The sequence below is a fragment of the Gopherus flavomarginatus genome, chromosome 2 (assembly GCF_025201925.1).
Source record: "Gopherus flavomarginatus isolate rGopFla2 chromosome 2, rGopFla2.mat.asm, whole genome shotgun sequence".
Taxonomy (NCBI): domain Eukaryota; kingdom Metazoa; phylum Chordata; order Testudines; family Testudinidae; genus Gopherus; species Gopherus flavomarginatus.
The window spans coordinates 193,815,933-193,830,063 of NC_066618.1; the positions used below are offsets into that span (position 1 = coordinate 193,815,933).

Below are 14,131 nucleotides of genomic sequence, written 5' to 3' on the forward strand. Positions count from 1 at the left end.
ACAGTCTTCCTGGAACAGCGCCTGCAGTGTCTCACAGCACATCTCCTATATCCTGAGGTAGCTGCCAGCCCAACAGACTTTCCTTTAAGAAACCTTCTTTTCATTCCTGACCAGTGAACTCCACTACTCATTTTGTTCATCTATCTTCAATGACAGAATGAGTTACTTCCGTGTCAAGAAAAGAGACTCACAGACCACTGAGTACTAGATCAGTGACTATGGCTGGCTCTGCATTACAGCTGAGGTATAACCTCTTTCTGCCCGGCTCACCTGCCATTTCCAAGTAATTGCTTTTGGACAGATGGTAGGCTAGTGGTGTGGTTGTGTGACTACTTATTTGGCTCTTCTCCCACTCTCTGACAAAAGAAATCTGCTTCTGGCCAAACACGGATAGCTTATTTTTCTCTGCCCTTCTTCCATTCCAGCATCACAACCCAGTTTATATAGGACTTGATTATCAGTTTAGCAGTATAAGTTCTTCAACTAGGGCCTACTTGCATCCATGTCTGTTGATCCAATGATGTTCACTGCCTATAACAAGCATTTAGGACAAATTTGTACAATTACTATTCTACAGGTAAAATGGAAACACATGGAATAATATTCTTTCACAGGGGAGAATTTGCAGGGTTTCTGTTTAGCATTGCTGCTTTATGGTTAGGTCACTGTGTACTCTGTCAGTGATCTTGGAGTACAATAGAGGTAGTCTCTGCTTGCATAGGGCTCATCACTTCAGCGAGGAAAGGCTTGTTACAAGAGCGGGCTGAAAACTATAAGCCTATTTACACACACACACTTCAAAGTTGTTTTTGTGTCTGTGTTTGAAACACTTATTTTAAACGTTGGTGGTTTTTTTCAGTATTTCTGTTTCTCTAACTTTAAGAGAATATGTGAAGCCTTAAAATTACAAATTCAATCTCATACTTTTTAAATGAATGTATTTTTAAAAAATGTCTTCTTCCTTGCCAAGATCTCAGTTCTAGGTTTGATGTCCCTTTTGTTAGAGTTGGTGGCACCACAAACACACACAAGGTATTAGCAGCAGAAGGAACAGGGCGTTGAACTAAACTCCTGGCAGCTCAGTGAGGAAATGATTTTCAATTATTATTTCCAAATGTATTTCTTTTACATAGGATAGGCTTAACCATTTCACTTGGTGGCTGGCAGATCTTTAATAGAGATGGGCCAGGCCCAAACTGGACCTTTGGATCCATATACCGGCACTTCGGAGCCATTTCTATAATGCTCAATACTCTCCTCTTCCCTACAGATGGATGGGAAGTTCTGATCCATATATAAAGCCCCAATTCATGTCAGGCCCTGCATCCAATCGTCATACAAAAAATGATACAAAGGATCCTAGCAGGGCTGTAACCAGCCATGCCCACATGGGGATCCACTATTAAGATCTGGTGTGTCCTTTGCCAGCATATTTTTAAACACCATTCCCTGTATTTTAGAAGTCTTTAAGACATTTCAGTGTAAAATGTTTATGCCAAAACAAATCAGTCCTCTTCTGGTCCAGTCCTGAACTGGAATTTTGACGAAGGGAGATGAGAACCTGCAGGTGGTAGCTTAGGTTCTGGTGCAATAGCAATAAATGTGCCCTATTCCAGATCTGCAAGTGTCATGCATCTCACGATACTCACACATGCCGCACTTGTATCCCACAGATCAGGCTAAACCCATGTAGTTAGCTGGGCTCCAGGCAAGCAGGAGGATTCAGTCTGCCAGTTAGCTAGGCTGCTCCCACCAGACACTGACACACATACTGAGCAGGCACCTGGGTAGCCTCTCTACCTCCCTACTTCCTGCTCCTCCCAGCCACATGGGACCCAGCAGAGACCCACCATAACAAGTGGCTGCTGCTGCAGGGTCAGTGCCCCAGCAGGGGAGGTGAAGGACTAGTGGGAGGACAGGGAAGTAGGGAACAAGCAGCTGTGGGGAGAGGAGTGGGAGAAGCAGGAGCTGTAGAAAAAGGATCTGTTGAGCAACTGCTGGGGGAGGAGGGGTAAAATAAGAGATTGTGGGGAAAAGGTGAGAGGCTACTCAGGGGAAAGATGGGGACAGGAGTTACCTGAGGGAGCAAGAGCAGCTGTGGGGAGCTGGCACTAGTTAGGAAGACCATTTGTCGGGTTCTGAACCAGATAATCCACTTTTTGGTGGTTTGTCCCCCAGCTGGTACTGAGACAAATCCAGCCGTGGTTCTGGCTGGTGTCGGATGGGGGATGCAGTTTTTAAGAGCGCCTCGCCTTGTCCCTGCTGGCATGACCTTGCAGACACTCTGTGTGTGAGAGGTCACGCTGTTGGGACACTTTTAAAAATGGTGCTGTCCTGTGCTGCGTGATCTCACAGGCAAGGTCATGCCAGCAGGGACAGATTCATGCCATTGAGGGTGGCCCACGTCATTCCTGGAAGTACCAGAATGTCAGGTATCCCAGGAATGTGTGAGTCCAACCTAGCACTAATGGGGGAACAGAACAGGGGTAACAGGTGTTAATAATACTTAAGTATTATATAGTACTTATGAGCTAATAGAGGCTAAAGCCTCTCTGTAGGTTCCCTTCAGGTCCCCTGGTAACTCCTCCAACACTTCCCCTGGCGTCCCGCAAGCTCATGCCCTAAGTCCCATCTCCCCATACTTGCTCTCACTGCTTGGGAGAAGCCCTGTCAGTGAAAAGTAGTCTTCATCCAATGCCTTTCTTCACTGCTAAATCCACACAGCATTTTCAAAACCTATGCTTATGGCAGTGCTCAAAATACATGTAAAGATGCAAATCAATTAATTTTCCTCATTATCATGCATGGAGCTGCACAAAATTTGGCAGCTATGGCAGTATTCAGCTCCCCCCCCCCCGATGTATCCTTGCACCTCTCCCATCAAGTGCCCATAGGAAATCTACAGAGAAAAATATTCAAAATGCCAAGATCAGCACATAGGGAACACTGGGCTCCCTGTCCACCTCCCCTCTGTCCCCATCCCCAGCATCCAGGGAAGACGACTCTGTAGGTGTCTAATTGGGGCTTCACTGCAGTGTTAACTGGAGTTATCTGCTCTTGAGTAAGTGTAGCTCATGTGAGAGTGGTCACACTGCAAAACAGCACTCAAACTGCATGGACAGCGTAACAGCAGCAGAGTCGCTGAGTCCTCACTGCATTGCAAGCTGGGTGCAGTATAAGCTTTAACCCACATACCTGGAGAAGTGTCTATACCGTAGCTGGAACATGCCTCCCAGACTGGGTAGAGACATGCTAGATCCCTTTGAGCTAGTGCACTAAAATTAGCAGTATGGACCCAAGGTTTCTGGTGGGCTTGTACTCAGGTGGCTAACCTGTGCCACAGCCCTTGCCACAACTCCACACTGCTATTGTTAGCATGTTAGCTTGAGCAGAGCTAGCATCTGTCTGCCTGCCTACCATTACTGACCATTCCCTCTGTCTGGGTCTCTTTCTCCTCCCCCACGTCATTCTGTGACCTTTCTATCCTCCTCCCTTTCATGGCACCTCCATCCTGGAGTCTTCCTTCCCTCCTTAGACATCCCTGTCTTCATCTTCTCTAGTTATGCCCTTAGCTTTTTTCCCCATTTATCCGGCCCATTTCCTCATCCCCTGGCTTCTTTTCTCTCTCTTCCTTACCCATATCTGCTGTCTCTTCCTGTCTTAAACCCCTGAGTCATCCTCCCCTCAGCCATGTATCTGGATTATGATTATTTGCATTATTGTAGTGACTAAGGAGTCCCAGTCATGTACCAGGGCCCCATTATGCTAGGTGTTGTGCTAACACAGAATCAAAAGATTGCCCCTGCCCACAAGAGCTTACAAACTCTCTCCCTCCCCCCTGCCAGTGGGAATCTCCCCTTCTGTGGCTCTGTTCCCACTTCTTGGGGTAGTTCTCTTTTTCTGCCCCCCTTCTCACAGTTTTTCCTCTTGAAAAACAATACTCTAACAGCAGTCCCAGAGCACACCAACTCCCCCAAGAGCCTCCAGCTTGTATATGCCCCACAGTGCATTCAGAAACTCAGCTATTCAGTTCGGCCAAACCACTCAGCTCCCTTAACTACTCAGAATCAACCACTCCCTCAGGCCACGTCCACACTACAGAGTAAGATCGAAATTAATAAAATTGATTTTATAAAACAGATTTTATAAAATCGATTTTACATGTCCACACTAGGGCACATTACTTCGGTGGTGTGCGTCCATGGTCCCAGGCTACCATCGATTTCCGGAGCGGTGCACTCTGGGTAGCTCAGTAAAAGAATGGGACCAATAACTTCGATTTCCGTCCACACTAACCCTAAATCGATTTAGTAATATCGATTTTAGGGTTACTCCTTTCGTTTAGCTGGAGTACAGAAATTGATTTTAAGACCCCTTAAAATCGATTTTAAGTGCCTTGTAGTGTGGACGGGTACAGCGTTAAATCGATTTAACGCTGTTTAAATCGATTTAATGCTGTAGTGTGGACCTGGCCTCAGACATTTAAGCCCTCTGCTCTTCCTGTCAGTTAGCTCCACCATTCAGCTCTCCAGACCCTTTCCAGCTCCCGCAGCCTTTCAGCACCTCCCCCACAACATTGCCATCCTTAGACATTCAAAAAGCAGGAGGCAGGTTCCCCAAATCACAGGATTTTAAAAGATAAATGTGGGGACTATTTGCACCTTGTCTCAAGTTTTGACTCTTTAAGCCTTTTTAAAGCTTTTCTCTGCATCATAAGGGCTAGAAACTTACTTTTTTAAAAATTAAAGTTGTTCTCTTGTATTCACATGACTCTAGGAGCTGGGACTTTAAGAAAAACACCAAATATTATACCAGTTGGCAGTGCTGTGACCCTCACCCCCAAAAGCTCCCATCTCTTATATAAGCATCCCTCATACAATGAGATGGGCTGATGAGGCAGTCGACAAGGACACGGAGTGGCAGCTGCTGTGGGTGACAGTATGTAGAAGGCAATGACGCAGCTTCCTCTGTTGACCTGAGATAGGTAGCACAATCTTTCAGGGATGAGCATCTGTAACAGTGTGGTCAAATAACCTCCAGGTTTTCCCTCCAAATAGGAAATGGGTGACTGCCACTGCTATGTCCCACATGCATTCCCCTCCCTCCTTGTGTTGGAAAGCCCAGTCAGGGAATATCACAAATTCCCAACCCAAATTATGGGGAAAAATTAATAATTTGCAACAGACTTGTGATGCAATTACTTGTGATTTGTCTATCACCCAGGGCTTGCTTTGTAAGAGCAAGCTGATGCTTAGGAGCAAAATGCAATAAGACAATGGCAAAACTCAAGCGTGTGCTACAGAGAAACAATGGAAAATGGTTCTGCACACAGGATTTACAATGCCTCTTTAATTGTTAGCTTAAAGTTACTGAAACATCATGACCAGAGCCTCCCTTAGTGTTTCTTTCAGGTACAACAGTGATAATAAATACAGTAGCTGCTTACTCCAGGAAGAACAAAAGGGCACAAATGTTTGTTATGCTCAGCAATTTAAAAGATCCACCACCTCTTTTTGGTGTGGTGACATTTCCATTATTTGTATTGGAGTAGTGCCTAAAGCTCCCATATTCCCAAGCACCAGCCCCTTCCTAGAAAAATGCAGCAGCTTCGTGCCACATATTGTGTCCTGGGATTGCAGGAGGGATGCAGGGAGGGAGAAGGGGGAAGTGGAATCTGAACTAGGGGAATGCTTAGCTGCAATTTTATCTCAGCTTTGTCACGATTGGAAGACTATGTAGAAGCAGAGACTATGCATCATTGCAGAGCTTTCCTTCCTTATTCCATTCAAGGCATCAGTCCGTGTTGCCTTGCTGTAGAATATTTTGATTGAAATTATGTTTTTGGTTGATGGAGTGGCAAATAGGGGTTTGAGTGTGATTCCCTATTTAAGGAAGATTTCATTAGCAATGGGCTGAGCAAATTCCCACTCACAAAAACAGCTGTGAACCCTGCTGAGGGTGTCTGTTGGGTAGTTAATATTTATTGGGAAGTATTTTTATTTTGTTTTGAATGTGTTTTGCTTACAAAATAAACTCCTATGCTATTTAACACTGTGTTAAAGATACTGTGCCTTCTGTTTGTTTACATATAATGTTCAATATGGGCTGTGTTCATTCATACCGATTTACTTCCTTGAAGAAGTGGGGAGGACTGAAGGGCTTTTTTGATTATCTTTTAATTTTCAAGTTATACTACCAGCCTAGATACGAGATCATTCCACAAAGTTCTTCATACAGCCTGTGATCCTGAATCTCCTCCTTCTTACACCAGTGTAAATAAGGAGAAACTCCACTGAAGCTACACCATTATTATTAAAATTGGTGAGTATGGGAAGAGAATCAGGCCTCTGTGTACAGTGATGACTTCTGTATCAATACCACAAAAGCAAAGGTTACTTTCCCTACAGCAGGGGTCTCAAAGTCCTGGCCTGTGGGCCATCTGCGGCCCAAGAATCTCCTCACTGTGGCCTGTGGAAACTTCTAAAAGTTATTTCATCCAGCCCTTGTGTCTGCCAGCCGAGAAGGGGAGGGGACCGGAGGGGAGCGGGCAGCAGAGATTTGTATGCCTCTTCCCCTGGAAAAGAGACCCATGCAGCCACGCTGCTGACTCTGTCTGCTACAGGCACCACCCCCCACAGCTCCTGTTGGCTGGGGGAGAGGGACAAAGATACCATCACTAGTTGCTAGGCAGAATCAACCAGGGCGGCATGAGGCCAAGGGAGCAAGGTGACATTATTGGCCCACTGGGAGGATTTGAGGACTGGCACTGGCCCTAAGGTAAATTGGGTTTGAAACCCCTGCCCTATGGTAATTGTGGTTCTTCAAGATGTGTTCTCCACGCAGATTCCACTCTTGGGCAGTGTGGATTTGATTTAAATCACTAGTCAGGAAGACTCAATTGAATCATGGATTCCTACATAAAAGTGCATTTGTTTTGGTTGTTATAACCTTACTACATATTCTTCACAGCTCAGAGATGGATGTAGGTTTCATTTTTAGAAGGTACACACTATACATTTTTAAAGTGATTTATTTTGAAAGCTTTTCAGATGAGTTTTGCAACTATATCAGAAAATGAATGGTTGTTTGGTTATTTTATTTACCAATGGTAGTTGAAGCAGATATTTATGAAGTAATTGGGAGGTGAACTATCTCCAATTCAACAGGCTAATCATTAATATTTGGAGGATTTTCTTGCCATGCTGTATTAGGAGGAGAACATCACCAGACAGACATTTAAATTGTTTTATTTAACTAAAACAGCAACGTTATGTATTCTGGATTTTTCTTCAACAGCAAACATAATATTTTAACAAAACAAGGATATGAATTTTTGAATTTAGTTAAACATTCAAGTTTTTTTTAAAATCAGGTTTGTTTTTGTTAAAAATTTTTTAGCTAAAGTAGTTAAATGAAATATTTAAAGAAAAATTAAATCAACTATGTCATCCAGGTCAACACGAGAAACTTAAAATATTGGCTTCTGCAGCTAACTCAGTCGTCTTCACCTTCATTTTCCTGTTTGTTCATAATCTGGAAAAGACAAACAAGCTTTCCTGCTTTTTCAGGACCCAAACGATTTCTCAATTTGAAATGAATTAGTCCAAAGGAAGGAAATATTCTTTCTATACTGGCAGAAGAATCTACTGCTGTTAAGTGATTTTATCACTTCAACAGTCTCTGAATCCAAGCGCTTAAGTGACTTCCACCAGTTCACTGGTGTGACTTTCTTTAAAACATCATCAGCAAACATATATTTCTTATTCCCAACGTGGGTCTTTTTTACGGCCTACCACCATTATAGGTTTTCCCTTCTAGTGAGAGAATGGTATGATAGATCTCAAATCAATGAAGGCTACAATCAGAAAGACCTCAAGACTTCTGGAACATGCTGCGCAGTTTCACTTTTGTTTCTACTTCCTGTCCCTCCCTTCTCACATTTATCTCCAGACTTCTTCTCCTTGTCCAGATCTATTCCACCCTCAACAATCTTCTAGTAATTGAAATTTTTGAAAGTTTGCACTTTTAGAGAGGTGTAAGGGATTGACTCTGTACACAAATTTGCAGAGGGACAATAGGGTTGAGGTGTCTCTCTCTATAGGACTGGCTCTAGGCACCAGCTCAGCAAGCAGGTGCTTGGGGCAGCATGTTGGGCTCTTCGGCGGCGGGTCCCTCAGTCCCTCTCGGACGAAGGACCTGCCGCTGAATTGCCACCAAAGAAAGAAGTGGCTTTTATTTTTTTTTTCCCGCCGCTTGGGGTGGCAAAAACCCTAGAGCCGGCCCTGTATATATATTTATTTAAAAACATTTTTGCTGTTAATAGGCATGTTATCTCTGGAGACACAAATCCACAGTTTGAGAACTGCAAAACTAAGCATCTCTGATGGTATCTTCTAGACTGAGCACTGAGTCTAGAAGGGTAGATAGAAAGATTAACCTAAATTATCTATACAGAAGCCCCTGGAACCCCATCAGATTGGGTTTCTAATCCACGAACTATTAGAACTCATTTACAAAACTTTTCTTAAACATTACATGACTATATCGTCTCATACTATAGAATTAGAATTTATAATCCCTATTCCATGATGAGATATCTGAGCTATAATGTGTCTTAATTAAAACAAGTAGTTGTCTAATTGCTTGAAGGTGGGTAGCAGGAGTCCTTATTAAATAATGACTGCAGAACAGCCCTACCAAAACTGACATCCAATAAGGAAGCCTCTAGTAAGGAACAGTGTTTTGTAAGTGTGTGGACTGAACTGCACAGAGCTGCTCTACACATTTTGAATAGAGAGACATTCCTCGAAGAGGCAGCAGAGACTGCCTTAGCTCTAGTGGAATGAGCTCTAACACGGCTAGGTAGATCTTACCTGGCTAACTCACACCACATTCTTATTCAGCTGGAAAAGACTCTTAGGTAACCGCCATGAGAATATAAATTACCTCGTTAACTCTACTAGCAAAGGCCACAAATAATCTGGGTGTGTTCCAGAATGATTTGGTTTGAAGAAAAAAACAGCACCCTTACCACAGCAAGCGTATGAAGTCTAGATTTCCCCAGGGTTTAGTGAGACTTGGGAAGAGAACCAAGAAGGTGAATGGATTGATTTATATGGCAACCTTGGGCAGAAACTTGACATGAGGTCTAAGAGTGACCCTGTCCTTATGATACCATGTATATGGTGGACCTGTCATGAGCTAAATATCTCCTATCTTTCAAGCTGTGGTAACTACATACCAGAAAGACAGATTTCACTGAAAGGTAGTATAGAGTACAGGTTTCTACAGGCTCAAGCAGGGTACCCAGCAACCTCCTTAGCACTATATTGAGGTCCCAAGAGGGTGGGGCTCCCCAATTGAGGGAAATAGATGCATGAGGCTCTTCAGGGATCATGCCACTGTAGGATGGGAGAATATAGTACAGCCCTGGCTTGAGAGGTGATGTGCACACACTGCTGCTGGATGGATCTTGTGGAACTGAAGTAAAGTCAAAATTATTTCAGAGCTATAAAATTGTTCAATATCCAAGGCAAAGGACAATTGCCTAGTGTGCAGAGTAAACTGACACTGCAGGGGCTCAATCTTGCTGCCAATGGTGGTAAGAAGAAACTGAGGAATGACTGGGCCCACTTCACTCTTTATGCTTTGTGAGGGTGCGCAGAGGCATAGGCATGGCTTCCATGGACTAAAAGAATCTGATTTCACATATCAGGAGTGCAGTCCATGTAGACAATCACTTGAAGAAGAACAGTGACTTAGAAGGAAACAGGAAGTAACAAATAGAAGTGAAACACTTTCTGCAGTACCTGTGCTTTTCTTTGAGCTCTCCCATCCAAATATGGAGCAGACTGAGCCAGGTTTGGTTTACAAGATTTGTCGTAATTACTGGGCAAATAAGAGTGCACAATTGTTGTTATTGGCTCCATCCTGGTCACGTCTCGCTCAGCTGTGCCTCTTACCCCACACCTCCTGATTTCTTAAAAGTATGTTCAAATGTATATCACTAATTACTTTCAAAATTACACCTTTCGCTACTACATCAAATATGATAATGAAGGAAAAAGAAACATTTACTTTACGCTGATGGTCCCTCTAATGTGCCTAGGAGGATAACATTTACAGATTCAGGGCCCAGCTCTGCTCTTACATATACTGGTGTAGTAAATTAATTTGTTCCTAATGTATATTGATGTAAACTAAGAGCAGACTCAGGTTCTCAGGAAATATTTCATTGAGTCACATACTGAATGTGTTACCATTCATTCTGTTTTCAGATCCTTGCTTGTGAGACAGCTTTAATTTACAGCTTTAAATCTGAAAAATTGTTTGCAGAGTCCGGGAATGCTGCCCTGTTTTATTCACTTTGAAATTAAAGCAAATCAGCAACTTAAATACGACCATTTAAACTAAACTAACATAATAGTTTGGCAATCTCGACATAAAATGAGAAAAGGTTTTGGCTAGTACAAAAACAGTGACATCTTGTGGAGATATACAGAAATGATTTTTCATAAGGGCACAGCATACTATTTTGATGACTAATGCTTATGTACTTAAAAGAAACACTGCTACAAAGTTTAATACATATCTCAATAATATTTGGTAGAAATTAGGCTTTATTGCTTTTATAATGAAGAATGAACATTTTAAAAAATAAAAAGCAAATAATAGCTATTATGAAAAAAAAAAAAACATCAAAAAACAAACCAAATGGAGTGAAGGGCAGTCCAAATAGTTCTGCAACAGTCTCATTTCCTGGAAGTGGTTAGGTTATTTGCCATCTCAAAAGTTTCACTCATACAATATAATAATTATATACTTAAGGGGCACATTATCAGACACTAGAGGATTTATGTAGAAAAGACATATAGTCAAACAAAACATCTATGATAAAATGAGATCCATATAAAGTATTTTAAAAATAATGTACAAATAAATCTCATTAACAAAGCAGCATGGATTAGCTATGATTTTTCCTTCAGTGGTGAAAGACTATGCCAAATAATCTGTTACACATTTCTTGAAAAAGCAAATTTATACACAACGGGAAATAAAAATAACATACGCAGTATCCCAATACAGTACATAAAATTTAGACCCCTCGGATTGTATCATCTTAGAGAATATCACTTTCTGGGGCAGACCCTCAGCTGATGTAAAGTGCCACAGCTCTGCTGAAGTTGATGGGACTATTTTAATTTACAGCAGCTGAGGATCTGCACCTTTTTTTTTTTTTTTACACAAGTTTTGTATCCAACAATACGGATGATAAAACACATAAAAGATGCCTGCTGGAAGATGATGGATTTTCCTACTGTGACATTAAATTGTTAATCTTCTTTCTTTTTACCTGAGTAACTTAAGTAAACAGATTACAAGGCAATTTAAACATATTAGCTAATACAATGTTTACTGGACTTTTGATATATAGAAATGTACCTTGACACAATATATTTGCAATTTTACATATACAAACTGGATAGTAACTTTCAAAACATATTTACTGAACAGAAATGTCTGATGTTCTGTACAAATCAGTAGGTGCAATGGTATTATGTACAGGATTTTTTTTTACAGATTTTGTGCAACTTGGCTTCCATGTGCATTTAAAGAACAGCTGTCAATGTAACAGAATACACGTATCTGTTAATATTTACTGGTGCTAGGAACGGAGAGTACAGAAAAGAGGACAACAGCTCCTAAAGTAATACTGTTCTATGCAGACATCTGTACATCATTCAAATAGTGCATATTATCAATGTTTGAGGATGTGTAATATATAGCAGCAAATACGGACAATGGCATTTATATTAACTAGGTTTTTTATACTGTATGTAAGTGGGAATGAATATTCCTATAGAGAAGCAACAAGGAAATAATTTGAATCTTTTAGGAAATTATTTACTATTAAATAAGCTTTCAGTTCAACTTGCAGGAGAACAGTGCAGTAGGAAAAATATCCTTTTCAACAGCCATCAAATCATTCAGAAGCACTGTCAACTCAAATGTAAATTCAGTTTATTTTCTGCTTGTAGCAATTGAAAAAAAAAAAGTAAAAAAATCAATGTGAAGAAAATGAAGTTTATTTTACTCTTGATGATATTATCAGTAAAGTGTAGTTCTCTATGTTACCCTCCTCCTTTTTGTGCTGTTTACTCCATTTCTTTTAGTTTTTCTTTCTTTAGCCCAACCCAAATACATTGTCACTTGAAGCACAGTTCGTGACCTTAAGTTATTCTCAGAGTGGCATGGGTGAACAAACTGTCGGAATACAGTCACTTTTACGAGGTAAGCTTGGAGTAACTCGGAGGAGAAAATTTACGCTTCAAGTACTTGAGAATGTAAAGTGGAAGACAGCTTACAACAGTGATAGCTGACACTTTCCACAGGAAGGTCACAGTCGTGATAAAGGCAACATCTGTAGAAATAAAAAAGAGAAAATAAGTTATAAGAGGTGGCAGTGTAGATGCTTGGACTTTCCTGGTGAAAAGACATTAAACAGCTATAAAATTGTCTTCATATGCTATTGTCCAAGATTGTGCTATAATTAACACTGACTAAATCAGGAATACAATTGTAAGTTCTAAGTGTTCCCCTTTATCATTATTATTTGTTAATGCTATCTAATCAATTTGGGCCATATATAGGGGTTTTAGGGCCCCTTTATGCCGAGTAAAGTGTCTGGAGTGAGGGTGAAGCTTTCACCCAAGAATCAGAATATTTACAATGTACAAAGTGGTAGACTCTTGCACGTCTTGCTTCTCTGGTACAGAAGAGTTTTGCTATTGATCCCAACTTGACATTTCCATCAATTTTGCTTGGGTTTAGAACAAATTCTCACAAGAAAAAAAAAATCAAACTCACTAATCCATTTAAGAGTTAGGATAATTTTTTCATTTTCATGTGGTTTCTCTTGTTCTTACAATGACTTCCCCAAGATATAATCCAAATTCACATTAAGAAATTTTAATATTAACACATATTTTGCACCCCTCCTTCCATTTTTCGATTCATGGTCTGTGAACTAGACAGTTAGACCCAACATTCCTTATACTACAGACGTGAAAATTAGCCAAAAATTAGAAAGAATATTCACAGGAGAAAACATAGCATTTAATGACATCACCATTTGTATGAATAGCAGCAAGTTGAGGAATATTTTCTGTGTGTCATCAACAGAGATGTTGGTTGTAGAAATGAAAAACAAGTCAGGAGAATTAAATTACTTTGGTCCTTACCCTTGTGCCTCAATTATTGGAAGAGAGAGGGTTTACATTATTCCTATTAATTCAGCAATGCTAGACATCTCACTTCTAGTCTTTTGTGACATTTTGAAACTGTTAGAGAAATCCTAGTCATATTTGTAAAATTCAGATTACATTCTAATCATATGCAAAGGCCACAAAGCCAGGTATCTTGGAAAACACATTATTAGCGTACATATAATTTATAATGGGCTTTTAAAAGAAGCCATACTTTATTCACCCATGAAGACTAGAAACAGCAACGTCTTTTTTAAGTGAGTTTGGCTTTGTTTCTCTATTGCATTTTTTCATCTTTGAGTAAATTGTAACTCTACCTACCTAAGAAAGCTCCAAAAGACACTCTGCCTATACCTGTTACAAAGAAAGGAAATAAGAAAGGCACAGATTTATAGAACAACACAGAAATTAGAAAAGATTAGCTATACAAAATTTAATAGGTAAGAGAAATCAGAAAGATATTAGTGGTGTTAATCAGAATAATTTCACGCTATGCAATACAGTTGAAACAATATGGCATTTTGAAAAGCTTAGCATATTTTAAAATTAAGCATGTTTTAAAAATACAAGTAGCCAGACAGTTCCCTCCAAGTTATATCACTCAAAGAGACTCAGAAGTATAAGTTATTACATCAACAGTCAAATGAAGCTTACAAGTTTAAAATTGAGTTCAAATTCACTTTAGAAAGATGCAGCATGAGAAATATTAATGCTCTGGTATGTCTACTTATTATTAGTTAAACTATGTCCCTTGCAAAATATACAGGATTTAGTTTCAAGTCTGCGTAAATACACTACAAGTCTGTATACATAATGAGCCCAATTCTACACTCATCATCAGCGAGTAACTTGCCTAAATTAGAACA

The 14,131-nt window shown here is 40.5% G+C and overlaps 1 protein-coding gene across 5 annotated transcripts in view; it reads right to left on the reverse strand.

The window, feature by feature from the left end:
* Positions 1-11,653: 11,653 nt before the first annotated feature.
* ATP9B (ATPase phospholipid transporting 9B (putative)) overlaps positions 11,654-14,131 on the reverse strand; it is a 318,545-nt gene continuing 316,067 nt past the window's right edge. For 4 of the 5 annotated variants that reach the window (XM_050941785.1, XM_050941787.1, XM_050941784.1 and 1 more), the window contains 2 exons: positions 13,587-13,619; positions 11,654-12,421 (listed from right to left, as the gene is read on the reverse strand). In XM_050941785.1, coding sequence (XP_050797742.1) covers positions 12,285-12,421; positions 13,587-13,619 — 170 coding nt within the window. In that variant the 3' untranslated portion in view covers positions 11,654-12,284. The remainder of the gene's footprint in view (positions 12,422-13,586; positions 13,620-14,131) is intronic. The other variant, XM_050941786.1, reaches the window with a different exon arrangement.